The 19,979-nt window shown below is 39.0% G+C and overlaps 1 protein-coding gene across 1 annotated transcript in view; it reads right to left on the minus strand.

Moving 5' to 3' along the window:
* The window catches only part of MAB21L3 (mab-21 like 3), a 48,750-nt gene that overhangs the window by 16,136 nt on the left and 12,635 nt on the right, over positions 1 to 19,979 (minus strand). Inside the window, exon 3 of the mRNA XM_081308585.1 lies at positions 4,622 to 4,869. Coding sequence (XP_081164711.1) covers positions 4,622 to 4,869 — 248 coding nt within the window. The remainder of the gene's footprint in view (positions 1 to 4,621; positions 4,870 to 19,979) is intronic.

The following is a 19,979-nucleotide window of genomic DNA, read 5'->3' on the forward strand; positions in this document are numbered from 1 at the left end:
ATTCCTCCATGTATCGCTGGTCCCACTTCCTGATACAGTTTCTACTCTTTTTCCTTTTTTATTTTCTTTCAAGCTGGAGATTGAACCAAGGGGCACTCTACCACTGAGCTAAACCTTCAGTCCTTTTTTTTTTCTTTACAATTTTTATTTTTAAATTTTGAAAGTCTTTTTTTTATTTGTCATTAGAGAATGTTAGATATTTATTAAAAACACATTCTTCACAATTTTTTGAAAAAGGGTTTTTCTAAGTTGCTGAGGCTGTCCTCAAAACCTCCTGCCTCAGCCTCCCAAGTCACTGAGATTACAGGTGTGCGCCACCATGCCCAGCTCGGCTAAAAGTTCTTACTTCTACAAGATCACTGAGCTCAGCAACCCTAGAAGTGCTTGGTGCTAGGGGTTCCCAGGCTCAGTCCCACGTACCTCTTGTTACTCCTAACTTGAAACCCCCAGACTATTTCTGTCCACTGCTCCTGACCACTGCCTAGAGAGCAAGGAGATTCCATTTGATGGTGTGAAAAAGCTGAGTGGGACCCGAGGCAGCTTACAGAGCACGATTTTGGTAAAAGAAGGATGTTCTACCATAAGTGGAGACCCCTCCAAGCCTGGTCCCACAATCCCTTCATTGCCTCTCAAACTTCAGGAAGCATTGAAGACATGAGTTGCAGTTTTGAGGCAGCCTTATCACCAAATTTATTTCAGGGAAAATAAAACTAAAATAAATGTATGGAGAAAATAGGATCATTTAAGCAAAGGTACTTAAAAAGCATATCCAATCCAAACTTGACCTCAGGAGCCTGTTCCAGTTTCATTCTCCTCTTCTGCTGATTAAATCAATGAATAAGGTGTGTTTTCCTTTTGAAAAGACTGCATTGGCAGAAATGAATTGTATTAAACTAATCAGGTACAAGATACAAGATGTTCTTAGATCACCTCTGCCAGTCCTTCTGCTGCACTGACCCCTTTACGAGGGCCTCCCTCTCTCCAGGCAAGCCTAGGTGTCTACACATATGTACACATCCCATCCTGGGCTAGCCTGCCCTCTTCCTTGCCAACCGCAGTCTCTGGCCTACTGTTGTCCCACAAGTCATTTGCTATTAATAGCTCAAGTTCATGAACAATTTACTGTTTCAAATATAAATTATTGGGAATTCAAGATTGTCCCCTATAATAACACCACTCTGACTCATTCACATTGCAACACCCTTCCTGGAGGGAAGGGGAAGGCCGATGCTAAGCAGCATGCCAGGAATATCCCAGGGACCTAGTCACACCCAGGGCAGGTGGTCTCTGTGAGCATCATTCAGGATGAGTGCACGGAGGGAAAACAGCTGAGAACTTCCTTCCAGTAAAGAGGAAGTCAAACCTTTAGTTCTGGAATAGCCTTAAACCCAAATTATTGGTTCAGAGATGAAAAAAAAAAAAAAAAAAAACAGGCCTCTTTTCTGTTTTCCAAGAGCTAATTGTTCAAGGGATAGAGACCAATTCAGGGATAGAAACAGAGGAGACACCATAACCCTATCTTTTCAGACTAATTCTTCTAAGAGCTGAATGCTTGGGCCACACAGGGTCTTTAAAATTCCTAAAGGTAGCAGGAGTTCTACAGCAGCAGCCCTATAGAACTGGGATCGTCGAACCCTTCCTGGGTGCAGGGTGGTTTAAGAGAGTAGCCTCATTTGAGCCTCCAAATAATTCTTTACTGTAGATATCAGGGTGGTTCCCATTTGAAAGATGAGAGACAGAAGCTCAGAAAATTTAAATAATTGGCCCAGGGGCCCAGAGTTAGTAAGTTACAGAACAGGGATTCATACCCAGGCAGTATCATTCTGAAGTCCATATCTGCAACCACGGCCCTGTTCTGTCACCCAAAAGAAAAGGTAACTGAGAGTGAAAACCACCACAAATATATGAATGGGGTTCCCTTCTCCTAGGAGATCTCTTCTGTACTTCCCCATTTACTTAACCCCACCACCACCCACCCTCCAAGCCTTTGTCTCTATTCCCTTTCTCTGAACACACTTCTCCTGTTGGAGTGAATACCCTTCCATTCTCGGGTGCCCTGCTAAGTTCTCCACTGCAGCCTTGGTGTCTGCCACGTGTTGATGAAGGGTTTGCCTGTCTACACAAACAGCTTCTTCCTTTCTCCTTTGGAGACATGAGCAAAATCTGCAAGCCGGACACGCCCATCCTTGAGAGAGATGGAGAATGTCTCTCTGAGCAGCCACATCTCAGGCCTGGCATTCCCCTTGAACCACAGCCCTGGGTTTGGCATGAAACAGGTGCTCACTCTGTGTCTGGGGAGACTCAAAGGGTTTGGCAGGTGAGATTTGGCCTTTGTAGTAAAGGACTGTAGTGGAGCCTCAGCACCTTCACAGTTCTAGCTTGGGACTTGAGACAGGTTATTTCATCTCCATGATACTGTTTCCTCTTCTGTAAAAATGAGGGTTATATGCACATCACATGATTGTTGATTAGAGTAAATGAGATGCTACATGTGCTTCAATCGGCCAGCACCTTCTACTCTGCTCTTGCCTTATATACAATGAATCCTGAAGACATTTCTGACCAAACATGTGCAAGATAACTGTGAATGTCCAAGAGAAGAAAGATGTTGAAGATGCTCGTTCTTGGCCCCAGGAACTTATGAATAGCATAATGACACAATATTGAAGTCACCAACCAAAGTAATAATAGGAAAAGTGTCAGAAGTCAAAGTACAATGAATAAGCACATCAGTCACAATTATCATGGGAGCTCCTAGGAGGGCAAAAGTTGTTAGGGCTGGGGTGTCAGGTGAATTCTTTTTGAGAAAGTGAACTCTGAGCTGAACTTAAAATAAAAACAGAGCAGTTTACTGTTCGAACAGAGAGAAAAGAGTTACTGTTCATCATTGTTGTGTGTATGTCTGTGTCTGCTTGTGGGCACTGGGGCTCAAACCCAGGACTTCTTGCAAGCTAGGCAAGTGCTCTATCGCTGAGTTACATTCCCAGCTCAAGCTGAGTTTGAAGAACGCATGTGAACCAGAAAGTGGAACCCAGGAACTGGGGCCTGAGACCTGCTTGGGCACAGTTCTTATGGGGCAGAAACAAGAGACTTGACCACCTACAGGGATGGAGAAAAGTCATCCATGACAGAGAGAGAGGGTAAGTGGGGACCAGTGTCAAATCTAGGAGAAATGCAGCCACTGAGAACTGGCCAGCATACATTCTAACAGACACTCACCTTCTGCCCATGGCTTCCAAGTAAGAAATTGGGACCTGTGGTTGCCAGGTACCCTGATTTTTTTTTTCCTCCCAAAGAAAATAAAAATCTGAATTTCTAGGCAAAATATCACTATTTTGAAATGTTTATACAAATTTTGAAAAATTCAAAAACTGCTCTGCAGGCCAAACGAAACATGTGCGCAGGCTAGATTCAACATAGGGAGAGATCATTTAGAATTTCTGCTTTTAGAAATGCTGGGAAAGCAGAGGGTAGAAGTTACTTGAATGCCAGACTAAAAAATTTGGAGGTTTTTTTTTTTTTTCCTTACAGAACATAAAGGGTCCCTGAGAACAGCTGATATCTTTTCCATTCAGAGCCCCCCAAAAAGAGGCATAATGGAAAACCCTTTACTCCAATTTTTAATCATCATAAGTTTTTCCTATTTATCTCTCTTAAGGGTTTTGCCTAAGAAACACACTTACTTATCACTGTGCTAATGCTTTTGGCTTTGTTTCCTTGTAAAGGGACAAAACCTGAAAATTGGTCTTTACACTTTATTCAAGTATTTTAATTAAACATTAACTTTGTGCCTTCGTAGCTTTATCTGTAAAAGGATTAAATTAGGGAATATTTAAGATCCCTTCAAGTCCTAATATTTTAAGAGTTGATGACTCTATGTAGAAGAAATTAGTCCTTCATTGGTATATGCTAAAAATGTAATGGTATTTTTTAAAACAAGCAGTTTCAGAGTTCTTAAAAAACTTCATGCTGATTTTATTTGCTCTTTTTCAATGACCCTATGAAAGTCTAAATATTATCACTCCCATTTTATGGAGAAAAAAGCTGAGGCTCAAGCAGATAAAGTGACTTGCTTCATGACCACAAAAGTATCAATGACAGAGCTGCAGTTCTCTTCTCTACTTTATACCCAACACACCCCTGGGTGCTAGAACTTTTAGAGATGGAACAGAAATACGACAAGTTCCTAAATATGCTTTTGGGTGAAGGTTCTTTGTTTCTATCTTTATTTTTTCTTTTTCTTTCTTTCTTTTTTCTTTTTTTTTTTTTTTTTTTTTTTTTTTTTTGGTGTCAGGGATTGAACTCAGGGGCACTTGACCACTGAGCCACACCCCCAACCTATCTTGCATTTTATTTAGAGATAGGGTCTCACTGAGTTGCTTAGCGCCTTGCTTTTGCTGAGGCTGGCTTTGAACTCATGATTCTTGTGCCTCAGCATCCTGAGCCACTGGGATTACAGGTGTGGGCCATTGGGGCTCTCCCCAGCAATGTCCTTGGTGTCTGAGGAATATTTTATATACCTCTGGAAGCAGCCTGAAATTGTCTCTGTTTCAGTCTTAGTAGGGGGTGGAGATGGAGGGTGAGGAGCTAGTGCATGGGAGAGAATAGCATCTGCTCTTACCTTATTTAGGAGGCAATCTTCTACTTCTCCCCCAGAAAAGGATTTCATGGCTTCTTGGTCAACGCCGAGTAGAGCAGCAACTTGTCGGGGCTTTCTGCAGTGGAGGACAACACCTGAGGGCAGTTTGCCCAGGAAGGATAGTCTCTGGATGAAATTGCTCTGAATACGGGTACGAGGACCAGAGATGTGGCTTTTCAACTCGTCCCTCAAGTTTTTATTTCCAAATTGCGAGAATCCGTCTGTCATCTCTTGAGGAATTAAAAAGAAAAAAAATTTTTTTTAAAGGAGAGTTGATGAAATTGAATTGGAATCCAACCTAATTTTACCTGTGACTATTTCAACCTAACAGTTCTGCTGACTGCTGCTCTGACCCGGGAATAGTTTTCCCAGAATTTCCCACCCAGATTCTTCAAAGTTCCATTCAAGACAGAAAGTCCTGTGGTTGGCCCTCTCCCTCCTTTTTTATGCTTTTGTTTGGACACTGGATGCATGTTGAAGTTCACTATCTTTCTATCTCCTTGTTCTTACCTTGTTGACAGTAAATATCCCTTGCTCTCCAATCCAGAAAATCCTGCCAGTGCATTTACCTTCTTTGCAATAAACAAATAGAAAAATTGCCAAACAAACAGCCTCATACTCATCCTTGTGCCTACAACCAAGTAACCATGGCTTAACAGTTGACACTAGAAAAGCATGCACACGCAGAGACACACCTACATACACAGGCAAACGTACGCACACAGGCACCCAGAGAGACGCATGCTTACACACACCACCCACCCAGAGGAATGGCAGGGTAGCCATCCTTGGGCTCCCCTGCTGACCTTTCAATGTAATTTCCCTCTTCCCACTTGAAAACTGCCATTAAAATTGAAGTCCGTGTAAACAGACCCTCTGAAAGTCAAGGAAACACTCACGTCTGGTTTTGCCAGTAAAATTCATGTTGGAAAAACAGCTCAGGCAGCAAGTTCCCAGTCTGACTGGCTGGGACTAGTTTTACTATAAGGAGGAAAAATTTCACAATGGCTTGATCTCCGTACAGCTGGTAAACATCCCAGCCTAGTATCAGAACATCTGAAGGACTGACAGCATGGCGAGGAGCCCGGCTCCCTACTGAGCAATGCCTCTCTCGGCAAGCGTCTTTCCAAACCTACCTCTGAGTGCAGCCTCTACGACACACCAACCACTCGGACCAGAGGCTCAGTCACTGGGTTTCTGTGGCCCAATATTTGCATTTCCTCCCAGACTCTGCCCAGGTGAAAGCCACATCACAAGCTCCGGGCTGCTCTGTGCTCCACCCACCTCCCTAGTCCCAGCTTTCAGTCTGGCCTCTGCAGACGCCTTCAAGGAATCCACAGACTGATATAAAACTTAAAAAGTTCCAGTCTTTCCAATGACCCTCCATTACCTGCCTCAAAACTGCCCTCTTTTCTCTATGTAATCATAGTCCCCTTCTTTTGACATTAAATGCTCCCAAATATTCAAGCATTTTTTCCCCCTTGGCTTCTCATACTACACAGGTCATCATGCCCAACTGTCCTATCAGTATCTCCCAGATGGAACAAGAGACTTCCCCTCTCTCAACCTGCCCTTCAGAATTCTCTCTCTGCCTCATTTTCAACTTCACCAAAGTCTTCTCATTTCTCTCCTGTGCTCCTGTTTCGGACTTACTTCTGCTTTCACTGGAATCATTAGCTTGGAAGTCCCTTTCTTCTGGTGGGGACTTTCCTAATGAGCTCAGGCTACCCCAGGGTCAGAAGCACGCAGGTTCACCACTTCTGTACCTGTGGCTCTGCTATCTCGGTTGCTCCAGTTTCGCAGCTGATCAAAATATTATGTCTGGAACCAACTCTTGCCCTAAGACACCTGGCCAGATGTACGATGGGAAAACAAAGAACTGGGACACAGGAGGAGCCTTCAAGAAGCAAGGAGCAAGAAACAAGAACCATGTGCTCAGGGCAGGTAACATTTCAACAGGATGCACTTCCAGGAAACAAAGGTGTTTTATGAACACACAGTAGTGCTTTACTCTTCAAAGGCAAAGGTTCCACAGCACAGGACCATCTCCCCCAAACAGGCTCTCTGACTGTTCCTATTAGACACATTGGTGAAGACAAAGTTTCTTGGTAGACATAGATCTCTGGCTAATTGAGTGATGAATCAGCAAAAAATTTTTGTTTAACAGGATGCCTAAGGCACTGTACTAGGCCATTGAGGAGGATTTAAAGCTTATTCAGATTCTCCCCCTTCTTCAGGAAATACACATTCTTGTGTTTCATGATTCACATGAAATGCAAGTATTAAAATGTAAATTGGCTTTGACTCAGTTTCTATTGTGTGGACCAACAACTTGTTTTTAAAAGTCAGTTTAACGAGGGATTCAAAGTGTTACACTGAACGTATCAACATGTAGCGTCTTAGGAAGATCATGCATACTCTTGTTCACCTGCAAAAGGGCTGAGATTTTCACGCTAAGAACAGTATGTTTGATCCAAATAAATCATTTTATTCACTTGTTCTGAGACAGTCTCGCTATGTTTTCCAGGTTGGACTCAAACTTTCCATCCTGGGGCCTCAGCCTCCTGGGTAACTGGGATTACAGGTTTGCACCACTGTGCCCAGCTTGAGTCTTAAATATGCAAATGTGTTGAACTTCTCCAGAGTTCCAAACTCTGATTTACTCCCTGAAGGATTTCCTTTAATCCTGGAGTGACTCAACTCCAACAGCTCAGAAGAGGAGAGATAATCATAATCGTCTGTGCTATGAGGAAACCAACAGTAGTGAACAATTTGAGGCAGGGGCAGTGTCTATTCTGTATCCCAGTAAAACCTCAGAACCTAACACACAGTTGACCCTCAGGAAATACTACTGTAGATTTATTTGATTGCATTAAAGTGCCATGCTAATAAAAATATTTTGAGATGCATAAAATCACTTTATACGTTATAGATTAAATTACAGCCATGGAACCATGACAGCTTAAATTACTATCTCCTTTTATAGGAAAGCCTGATAAAACAGAACTTAGCATAAAGCTTGGCACAGGATCAGACCTTAGCAAATATTGTCTTCATAATCCATTTTATTCACTGAAGAAAAAGACTTCTTTTACTGGACGTGAATAATTCTGGTCTTGGGCTGGGGATGTGGCTCAAGTGGTAGCGCGCTCGCCTGGCATGTGTGCGGCCCGGGTTCGATCCTCAGCACCACATACAGACAAAGATGCTGTGTCCGCCAAATACTGAAAAATAAATATTAAAGTTCTCTCTCTCTCTCCCTCTTTCTCACTCTCTCTCACTCTTTCTTAAAAAAAAAATAATAATAATTCTGGTCTTACTTGGTGGGTGAGGTCTTTCAATGAGTCATTCATCACGGTTCCACCAAAAACCTGATGTTCTCTCCTCTCACACTAGAAATGACAACTGAAAGAGTTTGATCTCCATCTTTGTTTAGGTTCAGAGGTAGGGGATCCCAAATTCGAATGCTTACATGGGCCAGGACAGTCATAAAATAAATGAGGATCAGGTAGAACAATGGAAAGGAATCTATGCCTAAGAATCTATGCCTAAGTCGCTAGAGTTTTGTCTTTTACTTTTTTAAAACAACACTGTACTAGCCACAGGATCCCACCCCCTCCTGCCCACACTGTAGATTCCTACTAAAACGGCTGCAGTTCCCTGAGACAGTCCCCATGTCTTCCCTGAGACCCTTTGTGTTCTCATAGGCAGATTCTCTCTGCTTGGACACCTTCCCTCCTCACCTCCCTTTTCATTGGGCCAACTCCTCCAAGTTGATCCTCCAAGATTTGTCTCTCCGGGGGCCTTGTCTGATGCTGGAAGCTGAGTAGGGATCTCCATATGCTGTTCCTAAGCCACCCAGCGTTAAACTTCTGCTCTAGCTCTTATCACACGGCACTTTTCTGGCTTAATGGTATCTATTCCTTGTCTCACCACAAGCTTCTTGAAGGAAAAGAAAATTCACATTATTGGAACCTGTATTTGATATATAGCAGGTGCTCAAAAGATGAATGAATGAATCCATGAACCAATGAATAACTAAGAAGTCCTCTCTCCGATTTGTCCATTCAACAGCCCAATCTACAGGCATTTTTTTTTTAAAAGTGAGGAAAAATAAAAGATGAATAATGAGTAGGCTTTCATTGGTTCATCTGGGAACACAATTAACACAGGTAGAAAGGGAATAGGGCAATGTCTCTTGGAAAAGCTGATGTCCACTCAGAAAGAGCAAAGCAACAGAATAAAATATGCTTGCACCTGAAGAAAGCCGCTATTTGTGGCCTAAAGCTGTCAGGCATGCTGAAAAACGGCCCAATAATTAGAACATGCCATGCAGGTCCTGGAAGCCAAAACCCCACATGTCTTTGTAAAAGTCATAGCTCCATCTGGCCATTTCAACAGAGAAGCACAGTATTTCTTAGCAGCAATTATTATCCCAATACATCCAGAAAGAGGGGTAGCCCTCCAGCATCAGCCCAAAGGAAGAAACAAATGTTTACTGAGAAGCAACAGTTCCATCACTTGTACAGCCTGTGATGGATGAGAAAGGATGGAAAACTGTCAACTCCAGCTTCCTATGCAGCAAAGATGGCCTGGTTTTGTTACAAAAATAGTATGTAATGAATGATCCCAGTTTGGGCTTCGGGGAGGGAGAATATCTAGATTTGTTTCCATCTGTCCAAGTGTCCATCCATTTATATCTTGTGCACCTCAGTTATTCTGGATTTGCCTTGTTCAATCAATTCAGGCCAGAAGGCAACCCAGGAAAAAAATTTTTTAACAGAAACCAGTTGTTGTCGTAATGAAACTACTGTTACGGCTGGACTGACACATTATTTTCAAATCAAATACTAAAAGGTGTTTCTATTTCCATAGCTTCCTGCTTGGTTGAAAAAAAAATGTATTTTCATCTGAAAATTTTTCCTGAAGTCAGGGTGCAATCCTCTTCCCGATACTCTGAATCATGCAAGGCCAGTCTATTTTTAAGTTTTAACCACCAGAAGAATTGTGAGAAAAAGAGAACCATTTAAGGAAGCAGACAATTGGTTTTATTTGCTTGTTATACCTGAAGCTAACTGGCAACTCGGTTGAACTGTTCACCTCAGTTTCTTAGTTGGCTGAGTTAGGAAGGAAATAACAGGTTAAAGGAATTAATTGTTGCTGGTTCTTGGGAACAAAGGGACAGTCCTCCTTCCCAGCTCTGCCCTCTAGTCTCATGACTCATGGCAAATTTGTCCTTTTTTCTTTTCAGTCAAAAGAGACCCAGAGTAAAGATATAGATACAGAGATCAATTGAACAAAATAGAAAAGTTCAGTAATAGATTTACACAAATATAGCCAGTTGATTTTTTTTATAAAAGTATAAACACAATTCAGTAGGAAAAAGATCTTCTTTTCCACTGATGGTATTGGGACAATTGGTCATCCACAGAAAAAGAAGTAAAATACCTCGCAACTTATATAAAGACCAACTCAAAGATGGATCATACATCTCAATGAAAAACGTAAAACTATAAAGATTTTAGAAGAAATATAGGGTCAACTTTTGCAACACGGAGTTACACAGAGTTCTTAGAAATGACATCAAACAGATAAGCCATAAAAGATGACACTTATGAAGACACTTCTGAGAGACAGGAATATGGTGGATCAGAGGGACTCCATGAAATTGAACTAAACAGGAGCTGCATGTTGGGGTGTGGACGGGGGTAGGAAAGTGCTAGAGTGCACATCTCTAGAAAGGCAATGACCAGGTGAAACTCATAAACATTGGGTCTTAGAATAATAAAACAGCGTCCCAATACCCAGTGTTCATCTGCAGGGAGGAAAACCACCCCTTCAGTGGAGCCATGGAACAGAGAGCCCATCCTGGTGACCTTCAGGAGAGTGCCCAGTGCAGTGCCCACTCAGCACACAGGAGACCTGGGGTCTGTGTTGGAGAAGAGGGCCTCTGCACTTCCCAGCATACTCATATGGTGTCCCTAGATGGAGAGCCATCTTAGGAAGGGTACCATGGTCTAGCTTGCTACTTGGAAGTTCAGAGTCCCTGCACCTTTTATTTTTCTAAGACCCACCGTCTCATCTTCTCATTGGCTCAGCAGGTGCCCAACCTGGAGAGACACTTTGGGCTCAGGGGAGTGACTAGCTTCCTACTTGGAACTTTAGGCAGTGGGACAAGCAGTCTACGAGGTGAAGGGAGCAGAGCAAGTGTGTGGATTTACACAGGGAATGAAGCCAGGAGCATGGTTCCCAGTACCAGGCAAGGGTTGCTTCCTGTAGCTCCCCACCACAATGTTGGTTGGGTTGGATGCTACATGCTTGAGGCAGAGGATATGGACTTGAGGCCTGGGCATTTGCCACACCTCCAAACACATGGATAAGGGGTCTCTGGATCAAGGGGTTACAAACTCATTGGTTCACAGGGTATTCAGGTTAGCTTGGCTGGCAGGCCCCTCATACTGTTAAGGGTCCCTCACCCCTGGTGCAATCACAGAGGCCTCTGGAGTGCATAGAGCCCTGATGCAGACAACTTTGCCTTAGGCTATACCAGTGGGCAGGGAGGAGATTCATTCTGCATGTTACCCTAACAGGTTTGGCTTGTCTGGCACTAAGAAGGCGCACACCAATTGTAGCTATAGCTCAATAACTCCGCCTAACTATACTTCATCTCCAGACACAGAGGATTCCAAAATTAGAGGTTGTGGAAAGTTGCATCCGTTCCAAAAACCTAGGCAAGAAGAATCTTTGATTTTTGTTTTTGTCTTTCTGACAGCATTGTTTGTTTTCTCTATTTTTTCATACTCTTATCTATAATTTTATGTAGGTTTTAATTTTTGATTTTTTTCTCTTTTCTTCTTACTCATTTTATCCTTTTTCTTTTCTTTCTCTTTTCACTTATTCTGTATTTCCTTCCCTTTTTAAAAAAAAATTATTTTATTATTTTTTACTTTCATTAATATTTCACTTTTTGGTCTACTTTATGTTGCTCTTGTTCCGGTCTTTTCTGGATAGTGGTGTTGTAGATGTTGTTTTAAATATTTTTTTATTATATGTCTATATCTGATTTGCTTTTCTCTTTTCAAAGTGGGATTAAACACATTGGGTGGATGTCTTTCTGCTGAGCTATAGCCCCAGGTCAGTTGAGAAATATTGCACTTTATTTTATCCATGACCCTGTCCTCCTCAAACTTTGATGGACACCTCAACATAAAGAATAAGGAAGACAAAAGTCCCCTGCTGATGACCCAACCCCACGTAGACACAGATGGGGAGGGGACTGAAGACCACTACTGGACTTTCACTTCTTAGTAACAACAGAGAGAAATTAACACAACTCTTGTGGCCATCCCACCGATAAGGAGCTCTAGCATAGTTTTTTCTCAAACCCTCTCAGATTGCACAGTACTGACAAGTCCAGATGAGTAACCATAGAGATTACATTTCATATACTCCACTGTCTACATCATACTTGCCTGAACTCACAAAATGAACCACACAACTCTTACCTATAAAGTGTGTCTCTCAGGTTCCAATACAGTGCACCCAGAGTCAAAACCAAGGAGCCAAAACCTAAGGGAAACTACAATAAAAAGTCCATTTGGAATTAAACTCAACACTCCATAATGAACCAATATTCCTGAGCACATAGTAATAGAAGGCTGCTAAGAAGACCCTCACACAAATGTAGGAGAGATATACATCTTAACAAATGTACAAATCTCAATATAGAAACACAAGAAACATGAAAAAATAAAAAGGTATTACTCCTCTAAAAGTTCCTAAATCCTTAGTAACTGAATCCAAAGATATTGAAGTGGATAAAGTGATAAACAAAGAATTTAAAAGATTGTTAAAATGATCAATGAATTCAAAGAAGATAAAAAAATAAACAGTGGAATGAGTTAAGAAAGACAGTGTAGTATATAAAGAAGTAATTCTGTAAAATGATAGACATTCTGATAAAGAACCAAAAAGAAACCTTGGGAATGAAAAGCTCAATAAGTCAAATAAGAAACTCATTGGAATCCTCACCAATAGACTAGATCAAATGGAAGAAAGAATATCAGAAGGATATTGAAGAGAAAGTGAAAAAACCAGCACATTAAAATAGTAATGGAGGAGGGGGCAGAGGAGAAGGAGAAAAGGGAACTATAAGCAGACCATACAAGATCTCTGGGGTAACATTAAATAGCTAAAGGTTTGACTCTTAGAGAAGAAAATGGACATAGAGCCCAATGACATATGTCAGTGAAATAATATTCAGTGAAATAACACCATGAAAATTACCAAATTCTGGAAATGACATCAAGATACCAAAGGCATTTTAGAACCCCAAATGGACCATGCCCATAAAAAAAACAAAACCTATTCATGACATATTATAGCTAAACTTCCCAATGTATACAATAAGAAAAAAAAAAGACTATTGAAAGATGCAAGAGAAAAGTCCCAAGTCACTTATAAAGGTAATAAGAACAAAGCATTATAATAGCAGCAGATTTCTTAGAAGAAACTCAAAATGTCCGAAGGGCATGGAATGACACATTTTAATTTCTGAAAGAAAATAACTACCAACCTATATGACTATATCCAGTAAAGTTATCCTTCAGAATCAAAAAAGAAATAAAGACCTTAAAGATAAACATATACTAATAGAATTCAAGACCCCTAATCCAGCATTATTCAAAGGAATCCTACACCCAGATGAGGAAGCAAGATACATAACCACAAGAGCTCTGGAAAGAATAGATCTGACAAGAAGAGTGCTTATGCAAATGAGAAATAAGAGAGAGATTTAAATATGATTATTTTAATAAATCATCAAACCTCTAAAAAGAAAAAAAATGAATATAGAATTCTCAGAGCAACCAAATGAAAAACAATAAAATTACAGAAACTAGTTCATTTCTTTCACTAATAGCCCTGAATATTAATAGTCTAAATTTGTCAATCAAAAGCTAATGGGATTAAAAAGTAAGATCTAGCTATTTGCTATCTATAAGAAACAATCTCACCAGCAAGATTATACAGACCAAAAGTAAAAAGATGGAGAATTATATTCCAATGAAATGGAATCCGAAGGCAAGGAGAGGTAGTTATAGTCAGATCCAAGAAAATGGTCTTCAAGCCAAAACTGGTCAGAAGAGACAAAGAAGGCCATTACATACCGATAAAGGGAACAATCTATGAAAATATAATAATTGTGAGTATATATGCCCTGAACATCAGAACACCCAATTTTGCAAAATTACTGGACATAAGGGGAAAGATAGACCCCCAATACAATAATAGTTGGCCATTTAATACCCTACTTTCACCAAAAGATAGATCTTTCAGATGAAAAAATAAACAGCAGAACAGAATTACACTATAGATCAAATGGGCTTTACAGATTACACAGTATTTCATCCAAAGGCTAAAAAATAAGTATGCATTCCTTTTATCAACACACGGAACTTCTCCAAAACAGATCACATTTTAGGCTACAAAGCAAATCTTAACAACTACAATAATACTGAAGTAATATCTTACATGTTACCAGATCATAATAAAATGAAATTAGAAATCAAAATAAGAGAAATTTTAATTTGTAGAAATTATACAAACACATGGAAACTGAACAATACACTTTTGAAGAGCAGTGAGTCATTAAAGAAACTAGGGACAGGGAGGTCAGATCTAAAAATTTCTAAAATCAAATGAAAATTAAAAGACAACCTGTCAGAACCTGTGGGACAAACAAAAGCAATTATAAGATGGAAGTTTATAGCTATAAGTGCCTATGTTAAAAAAAAATAGAGAGATCTTCAACCAATAACCTAATGATGCATGTCAAGCCCTTATAAAAACAAGAACAAAGCAGACCTAAAATCAGTAGAAGAAAATAAACAATAAAGACTAGAGCAGAAATAAATGAAATGGAGACTAAAAGAATAGTATAAAAGACCAACAAAATAGAATTGGTTCTTCAAGAAGATAAAATTGACATACCCTTACCAAAACTAAAAGAAAGAAAAAAGAAGACTCAAATAAATAAAATTAGAGGTAAAAATAAGATATTCCAACAGATACCACTAAAATCCAGAGGCTCACTGGAAGATATCTTTAAAAAAATTATATACCAATATTATGGGAAATTTAGAAGAAATGGGCAAATTTCTAGACCCATAAGATCTATCATAATTGAACCAAGAGGATTAAAAAAAAACTAAACAGGTCAATAATAAGCAATGAGATTGAATAAATAATAAAAGCTCTCCCAACAAAGAAAAGCTGAATTTTACTAGACATTTAAAGAAGAATTAATGCCAGTACTTCTCAGGCTATTCTATAAAGTGGTAAGGGAAGGAAGTCTTCCAAAATCATCTTACAAAGTCAGGATTACCCTGAAACCCAAACCTGATAAGGACACAACAAAAAATGAAAACTAAGACCAATATCCTTGATAAACACAGATGCAAAACTCAACACAATACTTACAAATTGAGTTCAGCACCACATTTAAAATATTGTACATTGTGATCAAATTGGTTTTATTCCAGGGATGCACGGTTGGTTTTACATATGCAAGTTAATAAATGTAATTCACATTTTAAATAGAATCAAGCATAAAAATCACACACTCATCTCAACAGGAGAAAGAATTCAATACTGCTTCAAGATAAAAAACATATCTAAATTATATAAAGGCATCATACCTCAACATAATCAAAGCTATATATAGCAAACCCATTACCAATATCATACTGAATAGGGGGAAACTGAAAGCATTTCCTCTAAATTTAGGAATTAGACAAAAGTGTCTATTCTCACTGCTCTGATTCACTATAGTCCTATAAACTTTAGTCAGATCCATCAGGCAAAGAAAAGAAATAAAAGGAATATATAGGAAAGGAGAAAGTCAAATTATCCCTGTTTGCTGATGATATGATTCTATACCTAGAAAACTATCTAAAGTATCTCTCAAGTCCTCTAAAACTGATAAAAGAATTCAGCAGCAACAGGATACAAAATGAGCATACCAAAATTGTTAGCTTTCCTAAACATCAACAATGAACTCTTTGAGAAAGAAATCGGGAAACAATCTCATTCACAACAACCTCAAAACAAACAAAATGATGAACAAACAAAAAATAAAACAATAACAACAAAACCCTGGGAGTACACCTAACCAAGGAGGTAAAAGACCTCCACAATGAAAATTACAAAACACTGAAAACAGAAAGTAACACTACAAGACAATAGAAAATGGAAAGATATCCCATGTTCATAGATTGAATTAATTATTGTTAAAATGGCCATATACCCAAAAGTGATCTACAGATTCAATGCAATCCTTATCAAAATACCAGTGATGTTCTTCACGAAACTAGGAAAAACCAATCCTAAAATTCACATGGGAACAGAAAAGACCCTGAATTGCCAAAGCAATTCTGAGTAAAAGGAATAATTCACAATACCCAGTGTTTTAGTCAATTTTTCATCAAAATATGACCAAAAGATCTGACAAAAACAACATAGAGAAGGTAAGGTTTATTTTGGCTCATAGTTTCAGATGTTCAGTCAATAATTGGCCAACTCCATAGCTCTGGACTTAAGGATAGGCAGAAGGGCAGGGCAGAGGAAAGCAGCTCAGGTCATGGCACCAGGAAACAGAGAGAGGTGGGGGTAAGGGGGGGGAGAGAGAGAGAGAGAGAGAGAGAGAGAGAGAGAGAGAGAGAGAGAGAGCGTGCATGTGCGTGCACGCATGCTCTGCTCACAAGAACAAAATCTAAACTTCAAAGTCACATCCCCAGTAACCTACTTCCTTCAAACCCTTCCAGCCTACAGTTACTGCCCACTAATCCACATCAGTGGATTAATCCATCAATAGGTTGCAAACCTCATACTCGAATCATCTTACTCTGAAGATTCTTATATTGTCTCACAAATAAGCTTTTGGTGGACACCTCTTAACACCCAATTTCAAAATATACTATAGAGCCATTGTAACAACAACAACAACAACAAAAACATGGTATTGGCATAAAAATAAACGTGTAGACAAAAAGAATAGAATAGAGGATTTAGGAATAAACCCATGCATCTATAGCCATCTGGTGCTTAACAAAAGAGCCAAAAAATATGTTGGAGAAAACAGTCTCCTCCACAAATGATGATGGGAAAACTGAACCTCCACTTGTAGAAGATTGAAACTAGAGCCCTCTCTGTCAACATGTGCAAAAATTAAGTCACCAAAGAATCAAATACCTAAACATAAGACCTGAGACTTTGAAAAAACTAGAGGAAAATACTTCAAGATACTGGAACAGGCAACAATTTCTTGAGCAGGACTACAATAACTTCAGAAAATAAAAATAAAACTTAACAAATTAGCTGGCATCAAATTAAGAAATTTCTGCACAGCACAGGAAACACACAACAAATGAAGAGAAAACCTATAGAATGGGAGAAAATCTTTGTGACCTATTCATCTGGTGGAGGATTACTATCTAGAATATATAAATAACTCAACAAAAAGTAACACCAAGAACAAAGAATCCAATGAATAAACGAGCAAATGAGCTGAATAGACATTTCTCAAAAGATGTGCAAATTATAACCAATAAATATATGAAAAAAATACAACTTCTTTAGATATTCGGGAAATGTCAATCAAAATTACATATGTAGAATCTAGGGGGGGAAAGATGATATGAAAGTATTAGGAGAACTGTTAGGGAAGGGGTAGGGACCAGGAGGAACAGAGAGGGAAGGTAAGAGGAAGTAATAGAGAGAGGGTAGACATGATCAAAGGACGTTATATGCCCATGTGAAACTGTCACAATGAAATCCATTATTTTCTCCGATTAATATACATTAACAATTATAATTTTAAAAGAATAAGAAAAGGAGAAGAATGTTATTTAAACAGTCTTTTTATATCATTTCAGTTATTCAGTGATTTCAGATCATTGGCTAATCTTTGAAACTAGACCAAATCTCAAAATGTGGTAGTTTCCCAAAGATTAGTTTAAATATGTAATCTAAAATTGTATCAATGAACTTTTAGCAACCCTTTATATTAAGATCCATTCTTCTATTTAAATGTCTCTTTTACTTATGCATAATTGTGTATCATGCTTTATTTCTGGAAAATATAGTCCACCAAATTATACATATCTTACAAATATACTATATTAAAAATCCCATTGGTTAATATTACCACTAATCTTATCAGTAGATAGTTAATAGAAAATTGTTGATTTCATGAAAATGGATAAAAGTCTTCAAATACCTTTAAAAAGAGGTAAAAGAAAACAAAACACTTCTGTTCTTTCAATCAAATGAACAAAGAGACAAAGTACAGACTAGGAAAATATATTTGAAGACTACATATTCAACAAGGATTTGTCTTTTGAATATAAAAAGAAGACTCAAACTCAAAAAGAAGACAAATGACACAATTTAAAAATGGGTAAAGGGGTAGATAGATCTATATGCATTTATGAAAATGTCACAAAGAAACCCACTATTTTGTGTAATTAATATGTGTTAACATTATAATTAAAAAAAATTGGTAAGGGACTTCAACAGATAGGATAACAAATAAGTACATGAAAAGATGGTCAACATTAGCCATTAGGAAAATGCAAATTAAAAACACATAAGATACTAGTACTTACATACCTATGTGCATGGCTAAAATAAATACTGACAATCCCAAGTGCTAACAAGTACATAGAACAACTGGAATACCCACATATTGCTGATGGGCCTGCAAAATGGCATAACCATTCTGGAGAATGGTTTGGTAATTTCTTACAAAATGACATATAAACTTAACATGATCCCCAGCAACTCCACTCAAAATATACTATATAGCTGTTGTAACAACAACAACAACAAAAGCATGGTATTGGCATAAAAATAAACATGTAGACAAAAGACTTCTTTTGTTAAAATCAGACTCTCACATATTTAGAGAAGTAAGTCTAATGTTGTAAATGAAGAACCTGGAGGAGCAATCTGAATAAGAAAATGTCCTGTTACTGTCTGGAACGTGCTCTTTCTGAGTGATACATTTTAATAAACAGGCATTCTGGAAATTCTTAGGGATTTGAGGAAAAAGGAGAGAGAGAGGAAGAAAGAGAGGGAGGGGGAAAGAGAGAGAGCACGAGAGAGGGAAAGACAACATAGATAGATCAAAGTTGTTAATTTTGGATAGTGGAATAATTATGGCTCTTTCCTTTTTATACATTTTCTATATTGAGCATGTTCTACTTATAATTAGAACAAGATGTGAATGCTACAAATGCTATTAAAAATACAACAAAATTGCACTTGTTTTTGATGCTTCTTTTTAATTTGCTTTCTATTTTTGGCGACATTAGTCTGCATGATTAGAAAATAGAGCAAATCAGTCTATAAATGTGTGAAGTAAGAAAATATTATTAATATGACTGTGAAGTATGTATTTTGGTGTTGCTTTCCCTTTTGAAGATGTATCATGCAGAGGAAGGAAAGACATAAATATAAAAGAAACAAAAATATATGTAGGTCAGAGGCAGTAATAGAACTCATAAATCATTTCTCGGTACACGTCTAACTTTTCTAGGTTGCTATCCGATTTCAAGGGCAAGCATTTAACAGAAATAGTTGAAAACACATTGGAAAATTTTAAAATAATTTTCAGACAATACAACCAAACTCATTGCACTTTTTCACCTGGTACAGGTTTGGTGCAGGAGCTGAAAAATGCAATGATCCCATAGGTTTCTTGCATAGGTAAAATTTGAGTCAAGGCCAAAGCAGAAAGAGGGGGCATGCTTAGCCTTGTGTTGGGTGGATCAAGTCCCAGATGCACCAGACAAGTTGCTAGCAAGCCTGGAAGAGAAGGCTGAGCACAAAGAGGTGAGTGTCAAGAGAGGTAAGTGGAAAGGTGTCCCCAGCCAGAGACAACTTCTGTGCAGAGATAACAACTTAGAGACATGCTTAGCGACAGTGGTCAAAGAAGTACACCTGGAGGCTAACAGGTTAGCTTGGAGTGGTGGTCAGGCAAGGGAGGCAAGAGGAGCTTTTGAAGGACGTTGAAGGGTAAGCTGACGTGATAGTAATTGTTCTTTGAAGTGTTTACTTTGCATTTGTCTATGGAACTATCCATCTCTATCCATCTGTTAACCTTGAGGACAGAGACTGTGTCTGACTCAAGGTTGTCAGGGGACAAGGCAGCCTCTCTGGGTATACCTACTCCTCCAGGGCCAAGGTTGACTAAGCTGACCACACCTGTGTGAGAAAGATCTTCCAGGAAGAAGCAGCCCACACCAGTGCGCATGGATTAGTGAGAAGGGCCCGTGAGATT

Source organism: Spermophilus citellus (assembly GCF_964194105.1).
Source record: "Spermophilus citellus genome assembly, chromosome: 9".
Lineage (NCBI taxonomy): Eukaryota > Metazoa > Chordata > Mammalia > Rodentia > Sciuridae > Spermophilus > Spermophilus citellus.